We start from the raw sequence: 27,143 nt of genomic DNA on the forward strand, positions 1-27,143 counted from the left end.
CAGAACTCTGAGGAAGGGTCACTGGACCCGAAACGTTAACTCTGTTTTCTCCTCCACAGATGTTGCCAGACCTGCTGGGTAAGCCCTTGCTGTCTCATAACATTTAAGCCTATGGGCTTAGTGTGGGAAAGTGGGACCAATGTAAGAAGTGGTATATTTTGGGGGTACAGACTTGATGCGCTGTATGAAACTATAGTTAGACTGTCGGACTCCAAACTGATAGTACTGGTGTCAAATAAGTTACGCAATCTGTGTACTCTGCATGCTTCCAGTTGAGGTTACTGTGTGCGCTAATGTACTCAACAAAATGGCACCTAGCACCAGAAGTGAAATCCACCAAGTCAACACCATACTGAAGCTGAAATACACTTATAGCACTGATGAGCCAATGCTAAGGAGCTAAATAACACAGCCAATGCCTTGCTCTACATAGTGCAATTTTATGAAATTTCTTGTTTTGCTTTATATTACAGAAGTGAATATGTTGTGGGCAGCACACCAAGTTCATCATAGCTCTGAGGACTACAATCTGTCTACAGCCCTCCGGCAGTCCGTATTACAGAAATATTTTTCCTGGGTAAGTTATTTGTGAAATATTATACTGGAAATATTTGGAAGCAAAGTCCAATGTCCCCATTAACTGATGAAACCAGTGGCCTGTTCAGTCAATTGGAAAGCAGCAAGAATTTCTTAATCCTTTGATGGAGCAATGCCAAATTTTTCAGGACGTTGTCTGCCAAGGTCATATCAACCGTCTTGAAGTGCAATCTCTTAACGCATAGGATATGTTATAAGCGTCGCTAATTATGTACAGTTGATCCATTTATATAATTATTTTAAATCGGTGTTTGTCAGCTTTTGTATTTCATGTTGCACTATGGATGTAAGTATTTGGGTAAAATGTAAATGCAGCTTTAGTTTCACTTGGCCATTGAAGCTCTCATTTTCTCTTCTGTGTAGCTATATTGTGTTGAGACACTATTTTGGAGCAGGAAGAGCTTACCTGCAGGATGAATACTCAGCCATGCTTTTCTTTTTAGATTATATAAAAAGCAGACTAAAAGTTTCCCCAACAAAATCTCCCTTGTTTAATATAAGTCCTTTTTAAAAATGATTTTTTGTTGCAATTCCTTACCTTTGTTAGTTTGTCCTTTCTCTGTGCACTACTAAATGACTATAATGGGTGGCAGGAAACTTGCTGCAAGCCATCTGTCAATGTCATGTTTAAATTGACTGTAAAATTGAACATTTACCCCTGTCATTTCTTTGGGGAAGCAAACTGACTTTACTCAAAACCATTTTGTGGTGTTAGGGCTGACTGTGCCCTGAATTGCAGAAGGGATTTCAAAATCATATCAAACTGGCTGATGCTTCATCCATGTCAGGCAACAGAGAGCATTTTTTTAAAAACTTCTCCAGACTGATTATTGAAAATTTTATTTTTCATGGCATTTCTCCTCTTCAGCCAATAAAGACTCATATTGAGCTTAAAACATTAACTCTGTTTATCTCTCCATAGACACTGCCACTGTCCCTTGTTTTCTGGCAAAGGATCTAGATTGAGGCCCTTAATTGCCATGTCATTGGACAGATAAGGGCTTCAATGGGGCTATTTTATATTTAGCTTTGTGGCACCCTACGCACTGTTCATATTATAGGGTCAAAAGTCACATGACACCAAGTTATAGTTCAACAGGTTTATTTCAAATCACAAGCTTTCGGAGCATTGCTCCTTTGTCAGGTGAAGTCACATTTGATGTGAAAAAGGAGCAGTGCTCCGAAAGCTTGAGATTTTAAATAAACCTGTTGGACTATAACTTGGTGTTGCGTGACTTTTGACTTTTGTCTTCTTTAGTCCAACATTGGCATCTCCACATCATATCACAGGGAACGGGGTGAGTAGGAAAGGGGTAAACTGACCACATATTTTACTTTGTAGACCTTATATCAACTTCCATACCTACAAAAAAAGAGACCACATGGGAGGCCATAAAATCCAGCTGATATGGTCAGTGGAAAATCACTGGGTAATTAGTGAATGCCCTTCTTTTCTATGGATGGAGTTGATGACTATTTCTAAGGAAGAATTAGTGAGCTAGAATTTGAATCTAACCGCATTAGACATAATATAAGATGATTTGATGCTGATATCAGATGATCAATACAGGAAGTAGTCCAGATATAATAAGAGAAAATTAAAAGCACCATATTTGAAAATAGAGTCGACTGCATTTCAATTTTGTCAAGTTCTTCACAGACGGTATTGTTTAGGTGCCCTTATAAATCACTGTTAGAGGCATTAATTTATTTAAATTGTTTTAAATGTTAGTTTAATAATTGATCTGTAATTGTTTCTTCTTAATCAAAGTGTTAACTATCAAATGATATACTTAAATGTCAGATCCTTTTGATCCCATTTTATTTTATGCACTGTGATTGAATAAACCAAATACAGTTGGCTTCGAGAATATGGTTAATTCTAAATTTGTTGGATTATTGTAATCCAATAAATATGGGCTGTGTTAGACACTTGTTTCTTTACAGGATTAGATCTATTCATTGTGAATATTTGAGAAGGTATTGAGCCATTGTCGTCCAATCTTTAGGAGATTGGGCTTGTCGAATTCTTGGTACTCAGAGATAGACACGTGGAGGCTAAGAATCTCCTGTTTCCACTAGCAGAAGTTTGCAAATGTGGAGACCTGGGTTCTATCTTAAATTCAAAAGGTGGGATTATTTGTATGTTTGGGGAACTTCAGTAACATTAAGATTGTGGGATTAGTGCCCCTCTAGCGTACAGATAAAAAGCCTGAAATGAGCGGGCGTGGGAAGTTAGCTCAGTTGTTTTTCAAGTCTTCTGCTCATCAGTGAACTGTCAGAGATAAGTTATCAGTGACAACAGCAGTTGTGGAACCTTCTTTTGGACCTTTCTAGGACTAAGCTCAGCTGTTGAGGCCTGTAAAGGATGGATTAATTGGATATTGAATGGAAGCTCGGGAATTCCTACAAATATGTCCACTTGGCATGGAATCTTCTTTTGCCTTCACAACAAACATTCACAGCCTTTTCTCTGAATTTTTTCGCATGTTTTGGAAAACATTTGGCATTACGCTAGAGAACTATCCAAGCCTTCAGCAGAATTTTGACTTTGTAATTCCAAGCAACCGAATGGTGAAGGGAACAGCCTACAATTTCTTTAATACTTCTAATGGCATACAAATCTGGATGGCAGCATTGAGCCCCTTAGAAATATATACCTATTGTCAATGTTGCATGAACTGGCATCAGGCCTCAATCAATGACTGGAACTATTAAGCGTACGGGCTAAATGTTTGAAACAGAATTATACAGAAGTAGGAAATTTCTTAAATCCACGAACCCAACTGAGAAGAAAGTGCCAAACAATTTAATTTTTGTTCCGGGGAGGAAGAAGTGGATGACAGGAGTTGGGAGTGCACCAGAATCAGGCATGCCACCCATAGAAGGAGTTCAGAGGCAGCCACTGACACAGTTGATTATCAATGGGGCAAACTCTTTTAAAAGTCTGACCTCAGTGCTCTGGGTCTTTGCACCAGATTCAGCAAAAATAGTAGAACAAAAAGCAGCCCTTTATCTGTCACCCCTCTCTTCCTCACACATGCCTCATCAGTGTCAGCTCATTAGGTCACCACCTCTTGAAGACTGTCATACTCCTCATGGTAACCTATTGCTCTCTACCTCACTCCCATGGCCCCTTGTATCTTCCATAGAATTAAATGCACAATCCTCCACCTAATCCTCCAATGTTTTATTGTCCTGTGCCAACCAGGTGCTAACTCAGGCTAACTCTAACCTCCATTCGCCTGCTTTTGGCTTTGTATTCTCATGTAAACTCACACAGCATCCACTATGGGCAGACCTCAGGCGCCATTGCTGAGATGAAAGAAAATAAAGTTTGAAACATTGATTGCAGACTTCATAGTTTTAAACAAAAAAACACCCATGCAATTATTTAAATTCCTTTCAATATTTAATTCCTAATAAAACCAAACATTTCTCTTAAGTACTTAATCATGTACAAAAACAAATATTTGTTTTCAAAGCCCCACATCAATCACAGCTAATCCCTTCAAATCTCACTGAGTAGTCAAACTGCAAATTTACAAGCTCACTGAGATACTGATCGATTGCAGAAGCAGTCAAACAGTGTGAATCCCTGAGGCTTATATCAATCATCATTTATAAAATGGCATCCAAGTCTATTCTTAACACTCCCAAAGAGGTATGTGACCCCTTCCAGTGGATTACCTGAATCCCCAAAAGGGTATCTGACTTTGCCCAAAGGGAAACCAGGTCCTTCCAAAAGGCGTAATCTGTCCCTCCAGAGAATTATTTCCCCCAAATGTCTAAAGCCATGACTCACATTTCAGATTTCAGAAACCTGGGTAACCAAAATTGCTTCTGTTTGAAGGCACATAAAATTGCTGCTGCCTTTGTGTATCACAAACATCCTACATCCATATGATACACTCCTACCCCACCCTGCCAAAATCAATAGATGTTGAGTTCAGTGGCAGGACTTTCAGAATTGGGGTTCATTGTCATTTGGCTAAGGGGTGGAGTTCTTTGGCTTCTGCGAAAATTTAGGCATAAGATACAATACAGAAGGCAGACTCACTCTGTTGCCATTATAAGTTGGGTTGTAACTTTACAAGTGATTCACTTTGGCTTTCAGATCCATTCTTTGATCTGTGCTTTGTACCTCCAGAGACAATGTGTCTTGTCATCTCAACAGAAAATGCACTCCTTTTGTGAAATTCTGGATTTTGTATTTGATTAACTCATTGCACGAAACAGGTTGTAAAACTGATGAAGAGTTGTCCAGACTTGAAACGTTGCTCTCTCTCCATGGATGCTGCCTGACCCGCTGTGATCCACAGCATTTATTGTTTTCAGTGTAAAATTAATTCACTATGCGCTTTCCCTTTGTAAGTGTCGGCACATTGAAACAGCAAAAGGCACTATAATTTTACTGTCAGCTTGTCCATTCTGGCCATAACACAATGCCTTACCATTCTCTCCAGCTTTTTACAAGGAATGTATTGGAACACTGGATGAGTCAACGCGTCCTTATTCTACCCCAATTGAACAGAGAGCCAGAACTTGGGGAAAGGACAGGCATATCTCTGTTCACACCCCATCCTTCTGAGATGACAACTGAGGCAAAAGATGATTTACAGCAGGCCCATAAAAACTCAGTCACCTGCCTCACTTCTGAACACAGAATAGGATTGTAGGATGAAGGTCAAGTCTAACTGTACCTTCTTCGCCACTCACAAACAGGGCAAGTGGAGATAAGGTGACTTTCACATGAAATGAAAATCTCTACAACTGAAATTAAGCTTCACAGATTTTATTTGTCCCTAGATTACGTTAAAGTGCAAATGCCATTGCCAATTCTTAGCCAGCCCAGCAAAGCTCGAATAAAAGATGTTCTTAACTCTATTTCCAAAGTATGAGCCAGCTGGTTTATTTTCCCTTTTTCCTTCCCTATCCGTCAGTCCAGGCTTCCTGATCTCTGACAGCCTTGGATCCTATCTCCAGTTTGTTACCTCCCTGCCCTGTCACACAGAACTACACTATCTTGTACATAGTCGTCTTAATCCACCACAACCATATTCTCAATCAGTGAGTAATACTTTAGGTGATTTGCCAATTTCCAAAAAAAGAATGAACACAGATGTGATCTAGTAACTGTTTGAAGAGTATCAGCGTATATCATTAGAGTTTTATTTTAAAAGATGTAATTTAATTGATACAATAATTATTTTGTTCCAGGTCTTTAACCTTCCAATGGCTCTCTTCATCCCTCCCTCAGTTTTTGCAGTACATCTTCAATTTAACTTGTTGTATCAGTTCTGGATTCACACAGAGGTAACTCTTTATTTTCATTAACATTTAAAATACATTTATTTAATGTCCTTCATTAATCTGGTATCATTTTGTAACTGCATCTGTGCTGTGTCCTGGTACAGGTTCAATAGCATGGACTTCTGAATGGAATGAAATGTTTGAGGATTTCAGCGGACAAATATACTTTGCAATGAATGTATTTATTATTGCAAGTTATAAATGGCTTAATAAATCAAAAAATGCTTTCTTGAAGAGTTCAAGAGTTTAACAATTTAAAAGAAAATGCATTTTTGTTTCCTTTAAACTCCTGAGTGTGGTCTTTATAAGTTTAGGCAGTTAATGTGTATTTAAGACAAAATGCACTGTTGACAAAATAAGCCTTTTAATGGAAATTGTAGACTGTCTAACTAGAACTGAGATCACAGAACACTTCAATGAGTTAAGGATAATCTAGATGATGCTGGGAGAATGGGAGAGAAAGCAGCTGAGATTTATGGTGTTTCAAACTTTGACAAAATGTAAATACACATTCATCTTAAAATGTGACTTATAATTAACTGTTAACACTTTGAGAAAAGATCTAAGGTTGGAAGTACAGAGTTTATTAAAGTGGAATGTTATTCTTTATAATCAGCGGATCTGGGGAATAAGTGGGATGAAGTTTTGCTGTAGCTTTACAAAACTGTTTGGATCACATCTGCAGTTCAATGTACATTTCTCGGCACCACATTTTATCTATTGGAAGGAGTCCAGAAGCAGATTCCTTAGAATGCTGCTAACTCCCAGTGTTGGATTATGCGTAGAGATAGAATTTTAAGCAATGAACTGATTGATGTTTTTAAGCTTTTGGAAGAGATTGTTAGCATTGGGTAAATGAAACTGTGTGGTCCCCAGAAAGGAAAGGACAAAGCAGAGGCATAACTGTTCAGGGCTATATTTAGGAAAAATTTATTCATGCTCAACATAGTATAAGTGTGATAACAAGGTGTAGAGCTGGACGAACACAGCAGGCCAGGCAGGCCAGGCAGCATTAGAGGTGCAGGAAAGCTGACATTTCGGGTCTGGACCCTTCTTCAGAAATGAAGAAGGGTCCAGACCCGAAACATCAGCTTTCCTGCTTCTCTGATGCTGCTTGGCCTGCTATGTTCATCCAGCTCTACACCTTGTTATCTCAGATTCTCCAGCATCGGCAGTTCCTACTATCTCATAGTAGTAGTGTGGTGCTCCATCCTGTGAAAAACAGAAGGTGCTCAAAAAGTTAACATTTTAAGCCAGGTAGTACTGAAACATTTTTGGTAGACAAGTCTACGAAAGGATATAGAACCATGGCATCTCCTAGGAGCTAAAGTACAGATGAGTCATCATCTCATTGAATGGGGAATTGGCTTGAGTGTTTGAATGATCTCCTGTTGTTCTGATGTTTGTAGAATTGAAAGTATACATTCTTTCCCCCATCTAATATATTTCTATCCAACTCTCACATGTCCTAAAGAAATAATTTTCCTCACTGATATAGAGTTCCATGGTCAAGTGATTCCCTAAAGCACCTCACTCTTAGTATTAATTATTTCTGAGTTTGTGAGAACGGACCGAGAAACTTAAACCTGAATGCAGTGCTTCTCAACATCTTGGACGCTTTTCCTGACCCATTGGATGATGCATTGTTTGTCAATGTGATGCAATCTTAATACAAAAGAGGGTAATATACATATTTTTGCTCATAAGCCAGCAAAACCATTAATTATTTTTGTCAATATGTCATTTGCATAAGTTATATGTTGTGGTATATCTCATGGTCAATATACCAGTATATCTTTGAGAAGGTATGTTCGTATCAGCATTATATCACAGCATGTCACTTGAGAGACCTGTGAGTATAAAGGCTCATGTGTCATCTTACCCGACAAACATTTAAAACATGACAGGTTACTAGAAGCATGCTGGTGTTGGATATCAGGTCATCTTTAAAACTGAATTCTTATACTATTTCATATTTAGTATTTTCTATGCAGCATTAATGTTACAGCTGTAACTCTCTTATCATGGCATAAACAGATCTCTCGCATATGAAAATGAAAGGAAAGGTAGTAAGAATCACTGAGGTGATAATGTCCCATGGACCTAATGTCAATAATTTAGCAAGTGCCATACATACTCTATTATCAATAAATTGTTTGGGAAAATAATGGTTTTATTCTTAGAATTGTAAACTAAGCCACCGATGATGTGGGAAAGGGCAAAATAGTCATCTTAATGTCATGAGTAACTGCTCATGTCATAGGCCAAAAATACAAGTGATTGCCACAGGAGAGAGAGAGAGAGAGATAGAGATCTAATATCTAATTGAATAATGTATTGTATCTAAACTGCTGCTTCTTAAATAAATTTAACGAACATTCTGAAAATTACTGACAGGTGCTCAACTGCCTACATTATTCAGTGCTTCCCTGTTTTAAATTAGTGGCTTAAAATTAGCCCAGACCACTATTAACCTGTGAATGTAATACTTGTGTGTAAAGGTTAGTTGGAAAAAAAAAGTTTGTTGGATTCTTCAATACCATAACATCAAGACCTAGTTTCTTATCACAGATAAAATAAGCATTCCACATTAGGCAAACACCCTACTGGAGCAAACTCACACATCATGATAACAGTGCTGGCCAAACAGAAATACTCAAATACCGTAGAAGCAGACATTTGGAAAACTAATTGAGGAGAAAAGAGCCAACACTTTCGGGCAACAGAGAATTCAGGACAATGGTACAGTTTTCTCACCTTTCAGAAACATCAGTTCCTATGAACACAGGCAGCATACAGGTCGGATGTTGCTTACCAAGAATACTGAGCTAATTTCTTTTTGATTGGAATATAAGTTCTTCTGAGTGTTGCGAAGTTGGGTAGTGTACTTGTGGATTGGAAGGCAAAATGTTAGAATTTGGTGTTTGTAAACTGTTGGCGTTTGTAAAATGCTGGTGTTTGTAAAATGCTATGGGGAAAGCAATACATAGTCCCTTTAAAAGATGATGTGCTTTTTCTATGCTTAGAGATTCAAAAAGGATGTTTGCAGGTTTGCTGTTGCACAGAGCACCTGAATTGAAACATTTTATCAAAAGGCTATACTGTTAGCAGGCAAAGCAGCATTTCTACCAAGGCAATAGGTTTTTGAATTTAACCAATTAATTTGGACCAGGCCCTTCAATACCAAAAACCAATTAAATTTAAATCTCATGGTTTTGACAACAAAGGACCAATCTTATTGTGAGAAATTGATATGTCATCAAGAGTATAAAGGTTGAGGGCATTTGCAAAATTGGGGTCAGCCAACTGTCATCTACCAAAAGAACAGCTCTCATCTCTAAAAGATAGAATAATTGGCTTACACAGAATTTTCTAAGCCGTAGAGTAAGCTGCATCTAAATTAAAGGTACCTATGGCACAAGTAGTTAATGTTCCTGATGCAAGACAAAATATATTTCTAAGAGTGCTGTATTTAAAAATATAACAACATGGCTGAAGTTGCAAATACAACCAAAACTAAAGGCTGTGGCCCCGTCATAAAACACAGTGAGTTCTTCACCTCTTTTCCCCTCTCTTTTAAAAAAAATAAGATTTCGGAGAGGCAGTTGTTTCATTTTGTTTTCATTAGAAAGGCTGCTTTAAATGGGACTGAAAGCCTATTTCCAAAGTGTTCCTGGAAAAGAAATACAGCTGAAAGACTAGAAAAGATGTTTTGGACATCAAGTGGGCATACATTTGTCCAGATAATAGTTGATTTCTCCAGATTGGTATGAAAATAAAACAAACCAATTCACCGTTCATTTATTTGGTGTGAACATAGACACCTGCAAATATAGACATGCAGTTCTTAAACTACAAACTTGCGATTCTTAGATCAGCCCTGATCTTATTGAATGACGGAACAGGCTCAAAGGGCTGAGTTACCTACACTTCTTCATTGTTCTCATGTTATAGGCCAGCATTTATTGCCCATCCCTAATTTGCTCAGAGGGGAGTTAAGAGTCAGTCAGATTACTGTGGGTTTGGAGTTACTAGTAGGCCAGACCAGGTAAGGGCAGCAGTTTCTTACCCTAAAGGGCATTTGAAGAGCAAATGGATTTTTCCAACAATTGACTATGGTTTTACAGTCATTATTCGACTCTTAATTCCAAACTTTTATTGAATTGAAATTCTACTATCTTCCATGATTGGGTTTACATCAGGTCACCAGAACATAACTTGGGTCTCTGGATTAGTAGTCCAATAATAATACCACTGGACCTCTCCTGTTAAGGGAGCACCAACAGGGAAATTGAAGGGAATCAGAAAAAAGGGGTTTGAAAAAAATAGACAGTGAAGCAAAACCATTAAAATATAAATAGACATGATACTGCAGTCTACTAAAAAAATCATTTGAAAACAACAAAGTGAAATAGAAGGTAAACCCCTACTTGTGGAATAGGCACCCATTGACACCTTTACTGAATTATAACTGTTCAAACAATACATGCAGTTTTGCTTTGCAGATAGATTGATATTTCCAAGAAGAGTTCAAAATATGTTATTCACAATCAGCAAGGGGCATCACAGAATTAACGCTTCAGGTCTCTTCGGGGGTGAACATAAAGATCCAGAAAAGTTCTGCAAAGTTCTCAAAGACCAGCTCAAAGTAAGAATTAACTTCTGGATAAACAGTCTCCAATTCATGTTGTACTAACTGCAAATTCAAGAGTCTCTTGTCTTTCGAGTTTGCTGGAATGTGCCGCAGCAAAGGACAAGAGCTGAGTTTTCTAAAGAAGAACTGTCAGAAAGGATCTTTGAGTTAGCTATCACCTTTACATGAATTAAATCCTCCAGGAAACATCTTTTGGGTCAGAAAAAGGGCCATGGACTACTTGAGGATGGATGCAAGTATGAAGCAACAGTGCCAGGCCAACAACATTTATGTACTTTAGGTGCAGTTTAGGCGCAGACCATGGTCAACAAAGAGCAAATAATGAAAAAAAGAGTAACTGAAATGATTAGACTCAGCTATCCAAACCTGTTCAGCTTTTCTTGAACTCTGCAAAGCATACGGCACCAAGCAATGCTGGGCATGTATGTGCAGGAAATCTGGTTGCAAATGCCAGTGGGACCCCAGAACAAAACACAGGTGACCAACATGATGGTGCAACCCAGAACAGTGACAACAAGGCAAGTGTTAAAATTATGCATAAACACAAACACATCATTGTGGTTCAGTACCAATCAAGGGAAAGGCAAATTTCAGAAGATTTCTATATTGTTGGCTTTACACACCATGTCAATAGCATAAGGTGACGGTAATCTTTTATAATTATCAACATATGTCCTGAAAAGAAAGGACAAAACATAAAAAAAGCCAGAATCAACGGACCTAGTGCCAACATATTACAGCTATGCATCCTGAAAAATATGTACCTCGGCAAATGATGCTGCCATAGTAAAGCCTACAAGAGATGGATATCAAGACCAGCCTATTATACCATGAGGAAAATACAATGCATTACTATACTGCAGTTATGCTTTAAAATGCCAGTTTAAAAGTCATTTAGAAAGTATATGAATCGGAAAGGTTTGGAGGGATATGGGCTAGGAGCAGGCAGTTGGGACTAGTTTGGCTTGGGATTATCTTCGGCATGGAATGGTTGAACCAAAGGGTCTGTTTCCATGCTGTATGACTCTATGACTTTCTGATAATGGATAGTTATAGTGTAAAACAGACCCCAAATTCTATGCATTGGCAAAAATCGCACTGTAATGCCAATATGAAAGCTCATTCCCAAGATATTCTACTTGGTAGATTCTAATTTTTCAGCAGTGGCAGAACTACCAATATGCACAGATCTTGGTATGAACAAAATTCATGAGATTGAAACCTCACCCACAGTGGCGAAACAGATCACACTTGACACAACCAACTAAGTCATCAATCTCGAATGCCTGTGCCCAGATGATTTTGATGCAATCAAAAATTTTAGGATAAATGCAGTATTGCATTTTAAGGATGATGCAATCACATTTCTTGATAATTCTCTCTTGGAGAGATTTGTCAAGAAGGATGTCCCTTATGTGCAGCAAGCTGATCACCGATATGTCTTCTATTCTCTCAAGCAAATTTGTCAGGAAACCATTGCTTATTACAATACTGTAACATTAGCAAAGTCATGATTTTCGAAATACATGCATTGCAAAAATACCCAGGCACATGTCTTTTGCATAACCTAAAACCTGTAAACTTTGGTTCAAAAGCCCAGTCATCTGCACAAGTGAACTACTGTGGTATAAAATGTGAAATATTAGTTGGGGTATTCGGTATCATGTGGGTTCACACACATTTTTGGCAAGAAATTAACTGTTAGAATAAATTATTAGTCATTAGACATGAAATGACATAAATTGCTAATAAATGCACTGCAATAACATTGAAGTGAGATATAAGCCAGAAACCATGACAATTATGTTTTTCACGTCGAGTGGATTATCCAAACTATATAAAGACCAACCTATTCGTCTTGACTTACACATTAATGGTCTGCACCATGAATGGATGGCCTGGCAGAATTAATGAAGTAGCTGATAAGATTTGTTAATTTTGCCTACAGGGATGAACTCGGTAAACACAAAAAGTCATTTCAAGGACAAATAAACAACTCTTCTTGATAAAAGTATTACCCCAAGATATCATGTTCATGTAACACTAGGGGCACATTAGCTTTGAATACATGATATGACACATGCATGTGAATCTGTGTCATTGCCAGGGATGAATCAGGATATTCAATGATTTGTAAATGCACACAAGGCATGCTAAAGGTATCAACCTCAGCAGTGGAGGAAGCCTCTAAAACCACATAATGTTCCATTCACTCTTTAGGTGAAAGTAACAACTATCTACATTACATTGGGATGATTACATCCTTTTGATGGATTACTTCTCTACATTTCCCAATGTTCAACAATTTAGCAAAACAATGAGCATGGACAACACCAGTGTGATAGGTACTATTTTCAGTTTATTCAGTGCTCCAGAATGGGTCACATCTGATAACAGACCGCATACACTGGCAAACCAGGATATTATATTTCAAAGACAAATGAGAATGGAAAAAATACACAATGAGCTGTTAGAGACCACCAAAACTACACATTTGGGCTTATCTTGTAGGAAGGTTCTGGGAAAAGGGACCTCAGTTATGGGGAGACACTGGAGAGACTGGGATGTGGAGATGTAATAGAGGGAGGCGATGATCTGATGGTATTATTGATTGACTACTAATCTAGAGACCCAATTAATGTTCTGGAGACTTGGGTTCAAATATTGCCTTGGCAGATGGTGGAATTTCAATTCAATGAAAAAATCTGGAATTAAAATTCTGATGATCATAAAACTGTTGCCGATCTTTGGAAAAACTCATCTGTTTCACCAATGTCTTTTAGAGAAGGAAACTGCTATGCTTACCTGGTCTGGCCTACGTGTGACTCCAGATCCTCAGCAATATGGTTGATTTTCTGGACAATGAATGCTGGTCTAGCTAGTGGTGCATCCTGTTAGTGAGTAAAGAAAAAAAGAAGCATTCAAAAATGCTTAAGTGTTTTAATAGAGTGAGCTGAGAAAATCTGTTTCCTCTGCAAAGTCAGTACCCAGAGGTCATAGCTTTAAAATTATTGACAAAAGAGCTAAAGAAGAAATGAAGAGAAACATTTCCACACAGTGGCTTTTTCAAGTTTGAAATTAACTTTTTGAAGTGATGGAGGACAAAGATTTCACAGGAAGCTTCAAGAGGCAATTGGATATTTACTTGAATGGACTTAATTTCAGGTTTAGGAAGAAAATATTAGGTGTGGGTTGAAATTGGGCAGCTCTTTCTTTCAATGTGCCAGCATAGGCATTACAGATGTAATTCCTTATTTCTGTGCTTTAAAATTCTGAAATTCTAATCTTGTTTGTCTTTTTCAAACTTGGTAGAAATTAAAAGAAAGAGAATTTGATGAGCATCTGTCAAGTCTTCTACGTATCAAAAATGCAAATTGGACAATATGCTGTCCTTCACCTTGAACACATGTACACAATATTGTTTAACTCTGGATCTTGGTTCCTATTTATTTTTTATTATCTGGTACAGAGGATTGAATGGCAATGGAACTGTATGTAGCCTATGTTTGGTACTCGTGTCATACAAGTTGAACTGGCTATCAGTGAATATTTCATATATTTTGTGAATCAATATAAATTGAATACTTCTTCAAGATGGTTGAATTAGAGTACAGACATCGCAGGCAGCTGTGCAGATGGAGGAGTTTGTAGAGAAATATCAGATCACGGATTTTAAAAATAAGGATGAGACTTTTCAAATTAAGGTATTGGCTAACTGTGCACTAATGTATATCAGCACATGGTGGGTGATGAGTAAATGGACTTGAGATATCAATGGCCTCAAATTTACAGAGGATAGAAGCTGGCCAGTTCATTAGAAAAAACTCATAGCTGGAGGTCACAACAACATGGAATATGATTACAACAATAAATGCAAGTCACAAAGCCAGGCAATGTTATGAATTTGAAAATGAATAGCCTTAGTGCAGACAGGTATGTCATGTCACTGTGGATCTAAACAGAATAGAAGGTTGGAGTGTGCTACATTCTCTGCTCATGATGTTTTTGTGAGGCACAAAGCTAAACAAAATTGAGCTAAGGATTAAAGTGAATGTAATGATGTTCAACATAAGAGATGAAAGCTTTTCTAAATGAGAGAGCATTCCTGTTCACTGCTTACATCTTTTCTCTAACAACGTGTTAGACAACAATAAGCTTTCCTTTATAGTGAGGTATCAGGCCTGATGCAAGCACAGATGAAAAAAACCCATACTCACTATTTTCACTCAATGTCTTCATAGTTGACCAAGTACTACTTCTTGGGAAAAAGAAATTCAAAATCTATCCCAGTGCCACATAATTAAAGAAAGCATTTTAAAGATTTCTCTTGGCAAGGTGACAATGCTTTGATACACCAGACACAACATATTTGAATATGATGATAATGGCGGAATTGTTATACATTAAAAATAAATGTTGCCGTAGTCCTACTGGACTATAGGGCTACTCTTTTGTTAGAGAGGGATGATCGGTGATGGTTTAACCTCAGGATCGCCATACCTCAGGTGAGGGGAGAGGTTGAGAAGGAGACTCCATCCTGATAACCTCAGCCAGTGTGAGAATTGAACCCAACACTGTGTTGGCATCACTCTCTGTATCGCAAACCAGCCTTCCACCTAGCTGAGCTAAGCAACCTCACTTATTGTACTTTCCAGTATACTTCAAGTCCACAAACAATTTTCAGTTGATATATTTTCCATTTCATAGTGGAAAAGCTTCAGTTTAATATTATCTTTTTTGAGGGCATGTGAAAAGCTCTGCTGTTAGTTTCGTACCCAGTGGGTGTTTTATGGTTCCGATGGCTAGTTGGGCGAGACACCTTCTGATTGTCCCTGTTGTTGTTGCAGTCTACAAATATTGTTGCTTCTGCCTCTCTCTATTTGGAAAATTTGGCTATTTTATGTTTATTTAAATATTAAAAATGCCTCATCAGATAAGAAAACAGCTGGCTTAATATAAGTTAGACTTTGGAATGAATTTCAAAGTGTGAAACTGTGTAGGCTTTCAAGTCTCCTATGGATTATTCTTCCCTTATAGTCTCCCCCATTGAGAGCACACACAGAAAGTCCATCTGTGTAAATATAAATTTCAATGTCAAACATTGACACTACAGCTAGGGCTAATTTAGTGTACTAATTAAATAAAATATTATATTGACAAAGAGATGTAAGACTAACAACAGTCACCAGTTAATTTTCTGTTGCTTTTCATGGCATGTATGAAGGAATTTTCTTTGAAATTTCATTTGCGTTTAATAGTTTCCAAGCTACCTTGGTGGGGATAAAAAAATCAGGTTTCAGCAGTTTTCAAATTTTTCCATGATCAAAAGATTTTTTTTTGGCACTGCAGCAACACTTCCCTGGTATTAATATTGTTCTTACTATGATGTTAGATTTTATTAAAAATGAATGTTGATTCTGTAAATGTCTGAAAAAACATATAAATCTTTTGAAAAGATTAGTTGCATAAGTTCCCTACTCTCAAAGGCTGCTGTTGTATAAACTTAAATTCCAGGAAGAATCTTAAACATATATTTCCTTGACTGGCCTGAGAATCAATTTTTTGAAAGACTGAATTAGCTCATTTAGACGAGTGTGGCTATAATGGAGAATGACTGTGAATCTCATTTAGATTGCCCCTTGTGCACACAGTCAATGTCAACCGACAGCACCAAAGCTATACTCTCCTCAGTGGTGAATTTTCATGGACTGAACTGCTCTCTCTTCATTACCATTGTGTGCAATCCATGATCCATGTTGCACAATAAATGTAAAAACTAACTTGAGTCAAATGTTCCTAAAGTCTTGTTTAGTAACATTTGGGTAGCAGCAAGCTTACCTGCATTACTTCAATCAGAATATTAAATATGCAGAAGTTGACGGCTGGTATTTTAAACTGTGAATTAATCTTGTGTTGAATGAAGTTCATGGCGCCCAGTGACAGAGACTCTACTCACACGATTTCCTGCTCTTCACTTCATGAATTGTGCACACCAGTGCTTTGGCGCCTTTCTCGTGGATCACATGACAGGTGGAAGCTCTTGGCACTGTCCTTCACCCTGCTGGCACCATCTTGAAACCCCAGCTGTGCTTCACTTTCGACACTGCAAGCCAAGGACTGCCTGTCACACTGTGGTGGTGGAACATTATCACTCAGGACATGATTCAGGAAGAAAAGCTTGAAGCCTGCTTCTTGCAGAGGACTCCAGATGTGCTGATGGTGGGAAGGAGGGCTGTTCTTTCTGTTGCTGGCCATTGCAGAAGGCACACCACCAGACACAGACAGCCTTGAGAGTTGAAGTCAATGAACCTTGGTGAGAGGTGTGTTCTGTGGTAGTTAGAGTGAGTGGTGGCCCTGTGCCGTTGAGGTAGCAAAGAAAAAGTAGTAGCGGTTACCCTTGTGGAACATAGAATATCATTGACTTTCTTCCTGCATTACTGTGTGTTACATTTTACGCAGAGTATAGCACTGATCTGGGCTGCTGAGTCCAGGCTGGCTCTGTCTGGTCATATAGCCACCTTGGCAGTCCACAGGATAAAGCACAGCCCGAACTCCACCACCCCATAAAATGTTGGCGCATGAAATGTGCGTGTGTCCCTATGCACAAAGAGACTTGGCAGAAGCATGCAAGCCATAGGTGTTCCTAAGATCCAAAGTAAAGTGCTGAAGTGCTGAAGTGCTGGGCGAGTTGGGCTGAGAGTAACTATGATACTGCGATGAGTAGACTGTTTTTTTTAAGAAAGGAAATCTCTCCCATTCATTTTCTAATCATGAAACTGTGCTACAGAGTTTTACAAATCAGGTGTTCTCTCAAGCACACATTCTAGCTATATGGTTATCAGATCTCTCTGAAGATTATAAATGCAAATTCACTTCTAAATACAACTGCTTCTGATGGTATAAAACAAAAGTAAAATTAAGAATTAAAAGCTCATTTTTGAAGAACCTGCACCAATGTTGAAACAGTGAACACCAGTAGGATACAGCTAAGCCAGAACTTAATTTTACACAATTTTTAGGTATGAGTTGAGGTGTGCTGCCTAAGTTTTGTATTTAATTCGTTTTTAAGAAAGAATGACTAACATAATGCACTGGAGGTGATTCCAACTTTGGGCAATGATGAAAAACTGGCAATATCCATTTAATGTTAACCCTACACCCCTAACCAAGCCTGATCCCCTGTTTTCTTCAGACCTCCCCATGCTGTTGCATTTCCTATCCATAATATCCATCTCACTTACAATGTTTTCAACTCCCTGTATTTGTTGTTCACCACTTTCCCACATTCTATCCCTCCCTTCCTTCCATTCTGGCTCTCCAGTGTAGGGCTGTATGCCTTAGTTCCCAGTGTGACTGGCTAATGCCTTGAAATTGGAAAAAGCATGAATTCAAATAAGGTCTTAAAGTTAAATGCAACAGACACGTGTGTTAACTGTTTGCAGCCAGCAGAGCCATTCCCCATGCTCACTCTGCCTTCCTGTGAGTACTGAGGTCAAGAAGTCAGCTGCATTATTTGCATGTTTGCATGCACACTCATAAGTTGGGAGTACACAATTCAGTTTTGATAGGATTCTCTGGGGCAGTAGAGAAAAGAATCTCAGAACAGCAGAATGCAGTAGCATTTATAGTTAATCCCTAGACATGAGATAATTTTTAAACCAATAGCTAAAATGTGGTATTATGAAAAATAATTATCTTTTGGGAGTTAAAATATGCAAGTTAAATGAGATATATGAAATTCAACAAATTGGAAAATCCATATGCATCAAATGCGAGTAGACAGATCCAAAAATAAAAAAAAGAGTTATGGTCTTTGCCCATTAAAATAATGTTTATTAATATAATTGATTTGAATTGAAAAATAGCGGCTTTGATTTGTGCCTGATGGGATATCTATCCTACTTAGCAATCTCAAATGTTCAAAATGGAAACCTGAAAATGTTGGAATGAGCAAAACCAGTTTTTATCAGTCATTATTTTGGAACCACTACTAAAGTTTGTTTAAAAATCAATTTTCTTCAGGCAGGTAGCGATTTTAGTGATACTTTAGATACCTTGGCTTCTAAATAGCCTCTTTGTTCTTGTGCAAGTATCAAAATATTATGAAGAAAAAATGAACAGAACCACTAGGTTCAGATTGCTTAAAAGCAACTGGAGCTTCCATCTGAGAAAATGTTGAGTTGCTCTGGGACTTCCACACATTGAGAATATCATAGCCTATTGAAACCACAGACTAAACTTACCTTCTACCTGGGTATTTCCTCTGAAATAAAACAATTTTAATTAGCAGGCTGTTCAAGGTTATTCAGTTTAAATAAAACGCAAAATAGTCCTTATGGTAGCTATTACAATGTGATGTTATTATTTTAACATCTGCTTTTCTGTCATTTTGAGTTTAAAAATAAAATTGTTTCTTAATCCCTTGAGCTGGCTGTGGGTAGTTATTTTTCGATTTTGGCATTAAAACCCAGTGTTAAATCGTTTCCTGACTCTGTTGCAGATAATTGGTAACCTTGGGCCTCTGGAACTGATCCTCAACACACCCAGTCACCACAGAGTCCACCATGGTGAGTCTGTCCTCATAGAATGGACTTCTGTCTTGTAAAACGTGTAATTTTTCCGGCTGTCTGGAAATCTGTCAACAAACATCTTCCAGGTTATACTTTTTATTTTATTGAACAGTTTTGGAATGATTTCAGAAATGCACTGTATTGAAAGAATTAAATTCCAACTGAATAATTATATTTTGCAGGAATTCTACGTTTGAAACAAGGATTGTATTTGGATCGGGATGTTGTTAACCATATGCCAAAAGCAGGCAGTTTACAAAATTTTCCCATAAATATTTATCCAGATACTCAATTGAATAACAATCATACAAAACATGACAGGGAAATGAATTTAATTGTTTTTAAAGTCTAAAAGCAATTAGCTATTGCCCCAGTGAGATTCATCATTGTACTGGCAATATTTATTACACTGATAATGTGGGGTGTTTAAAAAAATAATTTGTTGAGTAACATTCTACCTTAATTCAGGAATTATATAAATGGGTATGAATTTGGTCTCAATTAAGTAGCTGTTTACCAAAACCTTCAATTCAGCATATCTTACCATTGTTCTGTGTTTCATACTAAGACTTGTACAACTGATGGTAAAACAGTACAAAGTAGTTCCAATTTAAATACTTAACAACTAGTAAGATAATTATTCAATATTACCATGACCAAAGTATCCTCTGCTTCTCCTGTTCATGTATCCAAAATGAATATTTTCTACATTCTTTCACAATATGCACTATGGAGAGTCTGTTTCCCATGGTAGGCCTCCAGTTTGGATATTCATCCATAAAGAACTGTGGAAAACATAATCTGACTTTTCTTTCAAATAAAATTCCGTAAATACTAGCCTGATTTACATGATGAAATTTATATATTGGAATACACGTAAAGAGGTAATGTTCTAAATTGAGTTGTGGAAAAGATATAGTTTTGTATTTTGTTTTTTGATCCAGGCTTTAAAGTAATTATACCATTGTAAAAATATACATTAGGTTAAAATGCAAAGTTTTGGAATACGGTAACATTATCTAACCTAAATGCTGTTAGCTTGATTTGATGCATTAAGAGGAATATTTATATTCCAGTTTACAAACTAGCATGTATTCATAGACTTGCAGGCTCACTTAAAGTAACGCATACCTTCATTCACATGCATATCTGTTGATTCTTCAATGTGTTCACGTGCTTATTCACATTAACACTAATATTAACAGCAGTTATACAAACAGAAAGTGCCGGAGAAACTCAGCAGGTCTGGCAGCATCTGTGGAGAGATGAGTCTCTCCAGCACTTCCTGTTTTTATTTCAGAACTTCAGCGTTTTTAGTGCTTTGTTTTATGAACAGCTGTTAAATTTTAGGGTAGCACAGTTGTTAATACCTCTGAAAACATGACCATGGAGCATAATCCTTTATCATGGGGATGAGAATCAGAAAATTAAATCCCAAATAAACCAAGTTGACCTCCTCTGATTAACTGTATTAGAATAAAAAAATTCTGAAGCTCAATAAGTTCAGCACCCTCCAGGAAAAAGTAGCCTGCTTGATTTGCATGCCATTCATCACCTTAAACTTTCACTTCCTCCGGCACTGATGCACAGCAGCAGCAGTGAGCGTCATCCAAAAAATGTATTGCAGCCACATACCAAGGCTCCTGTGACAACATCTTCCATTTTTTGCAATCTCTATCACCTAGAAAGAGAAGAGCAACATGGTAACACCACCTGCAAGTTCCTCTCCAAGCCATGTGTCATCCTGATTTGCAACTGTATTGCTTTTTATTTACTGTCACTGGGTCAAAAACCTGGAACCCCTTTCCTAACTGCATATCCCTACACTGGAAAGACTGCAGTGGTTCAAGAAGTCAGCTCACCACCACCTTTTCTCAATTAGGGTAATTAGTGTTGTACTTTAAATGTACGTTAAATTGACTTGGCTTATGATGCTCTCATTCCATGACCAAATCTTTTTTTTAAAAATGACAGGATCATTGGACAGAAGGCAAGACCAGTATGGAGTCCAAAGTGAAGCGGGGTGAAATGATGGAAGACAGTTGAATCAGTTACCACTTTTAAGATTATAATCCTGTTGTTATTTTAGATAACCCTTTGAACTAGAGAACTAGGTTTCTACTGGATCCCAGAGACACAACCAGAGGTGTGCAAGAAATTCCCACAGTCGGCCTGTTTGTCTGTTTGCTGGGAGAGTTCCACATGTATCAATTTTCCAGGAAGTCATATCAGGGGTGAAACACAACTTGAGAAAAGAGGTGATCTGCTGGCAACAGATCAGGGGGACATGCAATAGGGATAGCTCTCTGTTTTACAATTTAAGAGTCTGGAAGCCTTGAGCATTTTTAAGTTGCAAAATCTGAAAAGCCTGCACTTTAAAGCATCCTGTTTCTTTTTTCCTTACCTGCATCGGCACCTTCGTCCAGTGCTGAAAATCATGTTATTGTCCCTCTGGCTTCCCAGAGTCCACCTGTCCTCATTTATTCAAAGGTCAATGCATTTTCTGGCCATTGACTAGCCAAACAAATGGGAAAACTGGGCAATGCAGTTCGTAACCCAGCCATGCCTGTTTGAAATTCAAAAATTATCTGGATTCTGGGATCTGAACCCCTTTAAAAATATAGCTCAAAACAAAGAAAAACAGTAATCAGATTAAATTAGTTTAGAAGAAGAGCAGTAACGACCATAGATTAAATCAGGGGATTTAGTTTAGTTTGTGATTGGTTGGACCAAGGGGTTTGTTTCCATGCTGAATGACTCAATGACTGTAGATGGTGGCAGAATAGCATTGCCTTTAGACTGGTCATACAAACCATTTTTTGTGCCAGTTATGACCACCAGAGGAGAGTTTCCCCCTATTCCCATTTATTCCAATTTTGTTGGAGTTTTTTGATTCCACACTCGGTCAATTGTGACCTTAACATCAAGGACAGTTATGTTCACTTTATCTCTGGAAAATGCAATTGGGAGAGATACAGCACAATACATAGTCAAGCAACAGTGTAATGTAGTCACAAATAGTCATGCAAAATCCGACCTCTAAGGATAATGTTTCAGATAATGCCGTCAATACCCCTGGGTATTTCCTGTCCCAGTGGCAGGACAGACCCCGTCGAGGTGGCAGCATAATAGTATACAGTCTGAAGAGGTTGTTCTGGGGGTCCATAATATTTACTCCAGAACCCAAGATGTCTCATAGCATCAGGCCAAACATGGGCATGGAAACCTCCTGCTGATTACCACCTACTGCCCATCTCCCTCAGTTGATAAATCAGTGTTCTTCCATGTTAAACACCACTTAGAGATAGCACAGAGGGTGGAAAAGGTGCAGAATGCACTCTAGATGCAGAGCTTCAATATCCATGCCCAAGAGTGGCTCAGTACTTCCACGTGTGACTGAGTTGGCTGAGCCCTAATGTATATAACTGCTAGATTGGGTCAGTAACAAGTGGTGAGGGAACTCACAAGAGGGAAGAAAAAACTACTTGACCTCATGATCATCAATCTACCTGTTGCAGATATGTACATCCTTTGCGTTATCAATAGGAGTGATTAACGCACAGTCCTGGTGGAGATAAATTTCCTATTTATACTAATGTCTCCTTATTTATTCTATGGTAATAGTATTGTCATTGGCCTGGAGATTGAGAAGTTCATGCTGAAACTGTGTGAACGCGGATGTAAATTCCATGGTAGCGCCTGATGGAATTTAAATTAATGAATAAATCTGAAATATAAAATTAGTCTCTATCACACTGTTATCAATCATCCATCTGGTTCACTAATGGCCTATAGGGAGGGAAATCTGCTATCTTGAACCAACCTGACCGATTCCAGGTTTGGGTGACTGAATGGAGTTTGCATATTCTCCCTGTGTCTGCGTGGGATTCCTCCAGGTGCTGTAGTTTTCTCCCACAATCCAAAGATGCACAGGCTAGGTGGATTGGCCATGCCAAATTGCCCACGGTGTCTAGGGGCGTGCAGGTTCGGTGGACTAGCCATGGTAAATGCAGAGTTACAGAGATAGGGTAAGGGTGTGGGTCTGGGTTGGATATTAATTGGAGGATCAGTGTAGACTTGATGGGCTGAATAGCCTGATTTCATTCTGTAAGGATTCTATGATTTGACAAAAATGGGGTGGATGGAGACCAGATGTGAAGAACTGGGTAGCAGTGGAGAGAGGGATGGGTTACAGCTGAATGGGGATGGAGTCAAGTGAAGAAAGACAACCACTACCTCAGCAGGGAGGATTTTTTTAAAATATGTGCGGGCTATTTAGGAAACTGTCCTTCTTCCCCAGCCCCCCACATCTGTATTTCTTGTAAGGAGAAATGGAGAGTTGTGGTGTAGTCTCGCCTGTCTCTCAGTCTGTGGGATTTTGGTAGCAATGGCTTTGTGGAGTGATGTTTCCTCCACTAAGACCAATGTGAAAAATGAAATGCTGCAATCTGTTGTGGCTTTCCCATTGCTTTTCTTTGTGCACATAAGATGAAACTTGGAGGTAGGTCATGACAGCATCCCAAGGGAGAAATAAAGACATGTCTGGATTTTGGACACGGTCACAAAACTATATTCCATGGATATTTTCCACAATTGTTGAGATTTAAAAGAGAAACAAACCATGATTCAATTTGCATTACTTGATCCCAGGGGGCTGATAAACTCTGCTTCAATCGTTGCTTCCTTGCAAACTCCAGACATTTTATTATTCAGTCTCCTCCCTCCCATGGATAGCATAATTTAGCTGGCAGAAACTCCATACACGTTATGTAGAACTGCCTAGTTCAAGATTTCATGTATCGATTTATATCAGTCTGGATATAGGCTTGGGCTGAACTCTGCTGTCCAGTTGATTTATAGCTATTTAGAAGTATACTGTGATATTTCAGAAGTAATATGTGGAGCAGTTTCGCATTGAAACAATAAGATTTCCAACAAAGAAGCAAGCCATTCATCTCAATGCATTTTGCTCAAGCAATCCCAATCTAATCCTATTGACTTGATTTCTCTGCATAGTCCTGTAGCTTCCCTTTCAAGTCATAATCCAATCCACCTTGAAAAGGAGCAATGGTCTCTGCCTTCCTGTGTCGAAACGCTCCATGCTTCAGTAACTCACTGTACATGAGTTTTTTTTTCTCTCTAAATAACTATTTTAAATTGAAGATCCCCTTGTCGCTGACCCCTGATCAAGGGAAATAACTTTTCCCTGTTCAGTATCAAATCCACATCATTTCATGAAACTCAATCAAGTGCGCTGTTAGCTTACGACACTCTAGTGCATACAGAATTATAGGACACAGAAGGAAAGCATTTGGTCCATCAAGCCTACACCAGCTCTTGAAATACCTATTCAATTAGTCCCATTCTCTGGCAGTTTCCTTATCATCCTGCAATTTATTTCCCCTTAAATTATTGATCCAGTTCTTTTAAAAGGCACGATTGAATCTCCTTCCACCTTTGTGGACAGTACATTCCAAACCATAACTTGATGCATAAAAAAATTCTCATCTCTCCTTTGTTTCTTCTGATAATTTTATTAAACATGTCCCCTTTAGTAACCAACCCTTCTGCCAGTCCAAACAGGTTCTCCTTATTTATTCTGACTAAAATTGTTCAGGATTTGAACACTTCCAAAAGTCTTCCTCGAGTTTATCTTTATAAATATTATTCTCCCAACCCTGGCACCATGCTGGTGGCTGTCATCGTGCACACACTACAGTGCTGATGTCCTCTATGTAATAGAACACCCAACAGTGTATGCAATTATCTCATGGGAGCTGCATCAATGCTTTGCATAAATTCATCATTACATAGAAGCAGGTGATTTACTCTTGAGGTTGAGGCAATTCAGTCCATTTTGTCCATTTACAATCTCAATATTTGCTGAGGATGCTGAAGTAGGAAAATTGGCAAACAGAGCGTAGAGCTTTAAAAGACTGTTGGATAACATTAACTACAAAACACTGAAGATCAATGCTGGTTCAGTGTACTCAAATGAAGCAGGACTAGTAAATAATGTAGGTTCAGTTTCTTTTCAAAGGCCTAATATAGGTGTGCTCATTTGACAGATTAATTACAGCAATACATAGCTACACACCATTTCATTTACAATGTGCAACCTGGAGTGGCAGTGGTTGCCGGTGAGATGGTATAGTTCTGGTTCCTGACTCATTACCATGCTCAATTCTTAAAATGATATCACAATATCCCCTTTTTCTCCAATGTGCATCAAGAGTGAAAGAATATGTACATTAGGATTGTTGCAAAAAACTTCATTCACTGGAAATGAAGACGTGAAGAATTTAAGATTTTAAAAGTCTGAGGTTGTTTAACATTTAGGTGGTTTCACAATCCTTCCAAGTCTCATGATGGTATAACCTTCCTGAGCTCTGGACTTTTCAGACTTCTATGTGCGTATTTTGTCTGTTGTTTGATTTGATTATTGTCATGATGGACTTCCACATTTTCACTCTCTGAGCTTACCTTTTTCTGTGTTGTATGCACAATTGTGCTACTGTAAATTGCCTAGAGTTAAATCCTGTTCCTATTCAATGTTGCTCAATTAGACATTGTAACTTCATACCAAACATTCTGGCTAACTTTGCAGGTAACCAGGTTCCCTGGGTAGGATGAATACCTCTACATTTCTGTCCAATGCACAGATTAGACAGTTTTGTACCTCCATGTCTGTCCTGTACCATTTTCATTCTCCCTTGTTTGTCAAGAAGTTTCAAAAAAATTATCTCTGAAAAATTAGACAGGTTGACCAAACTTACCTTCCCCAAATAAAATCTCAGCTGATGATGCTAAGCTCATATCCAGAAGTGTTGCTGTTAGGATTGGCTTAGAATTATACGGATCCTGTCTAGTTTACCTGCAACTCATGATTAACACTTTAATGATATAAATTATTTGCTTGGTGAGACCTTTGGATCAGTTATAATGTTGTGAGGTTATCACATGGTTTATGCTGCAATTGACACAACTTATCTAAAAGACCTGCCAGTGTGCTGTTGCCTGTTGTCCAAACTGGCCGCGACCCCTACAGTAATCATGATTGAACTGAATATGGTACTCACTGAAGTATCCTTCAATTATCTGACGAGTGGAAATGTAGAAAGGTAGTCAGTGATGAGGAGAAAATCATCACCATGTATGGTCAATATATGGTGTTAGTTTGAACCAAGGAAATGATGGTATATTGAGGGTGTTGAGTTAATTGTGTTAATTGCTGGTGGGTCTGGCATCCTTCGCATATTTTCATTATTTCCTCAATGTCATTTCTGCTACTTGAACAATACACATTATTCCATGTCAGGTATCTTGTTTGCTCTGTGCCTGTATGGTCCTCATGTAACTGTGATATGTCATGTCAAAGAGGTTTGTGCAAAATTACTTGTTTCCTTAGAAATATTGCACTCTAAAGATAGCTAGTTCATCTCTGTTGACCAAAACCTTGAAAGTGTCTGGAATCTCAAGGGTCATATCAATCCATCGTTCTCTTCAAACCTTTTGCAATATCTTCAACCATGGACCATTCATCATTTCTTTCTAAAGTTGGTTGCCTTTGGGTTGACCAAAGCCCATCAATTGACCTTGAGCACAGCTTCCACTTCAATACCTACATTGTATAATGGAATTTCTGCATTCCTGATTCCTGTAATCTGTGCGTCTGAAATGATCATTTGAGACCAGGTTGTAGTAGACATTGAAGTTGTGCCCCTGACCTTTTACTAGAAGTCCTTGCAATCCATGTTGTGTGCCTATCTCTTACTTTTGCCATATCAGTTCCATTTGTTTGGCATTGACTTCCACATTGAATTGCTTACCAAATAGCTACATATAAAACCTTGGTAATGCCAGAAAACAGGAAGAGCAGACAGGTATGTGGAATGCAATGTCCCTCATTGCACAGAAGCTGCAAGAGTGCAGTGACTCATGCAATCGTCTGGCAGCCGCCATAGACAAGGTGATAGCTGCCATGAGGAGCTAGGCCCGGTCCTCTCAGG

At 38.3% G+C, this 27,143-nt stretch overlaps 1 protein-coding gene across 1 annotated transcript in view; it reads left to right on the plus strand.

The window, feature by feature from the left end:
- agmo (alkylglycerol monooxygenase) overlaps nt 1–27,143 on the plus strand; it is a 343,652-nt gene that overhangs the window by 190,795 nt on the left and 125,714 nt on the right. The window contains exons 4-6 of the mRNA XM_048612759.1: nt 474–577; nt 5,818–5,913; nt 19,065–19,131. Coding sequence (XP_048468716.1) covers nt 474–577; nt 5,818–5,913; nt 19,065–19,131 — 267 coding nt within the window. The remainder of the gene's footprint in view (nt 1–473; nt 578–5,817; nt 5,914–19,064; nt 19,132–27,143) is intronic.

This window comes from Rhincodon typus, chromosome 2 (genome assembly GCF_021869965.1).
Source record: "Rhincodon typus isolate 14 chromosome 2, sRhiTyp1.1, whole genome shotgun sequence".
In the NCBI taxonomy this organism is placed as follows: Eukaryota; Metazoa; Chordata; class Chondrichthyes; order Orectolobiformes; family Rhincodontidae; genus Rhincodon; species Rhincodon typus.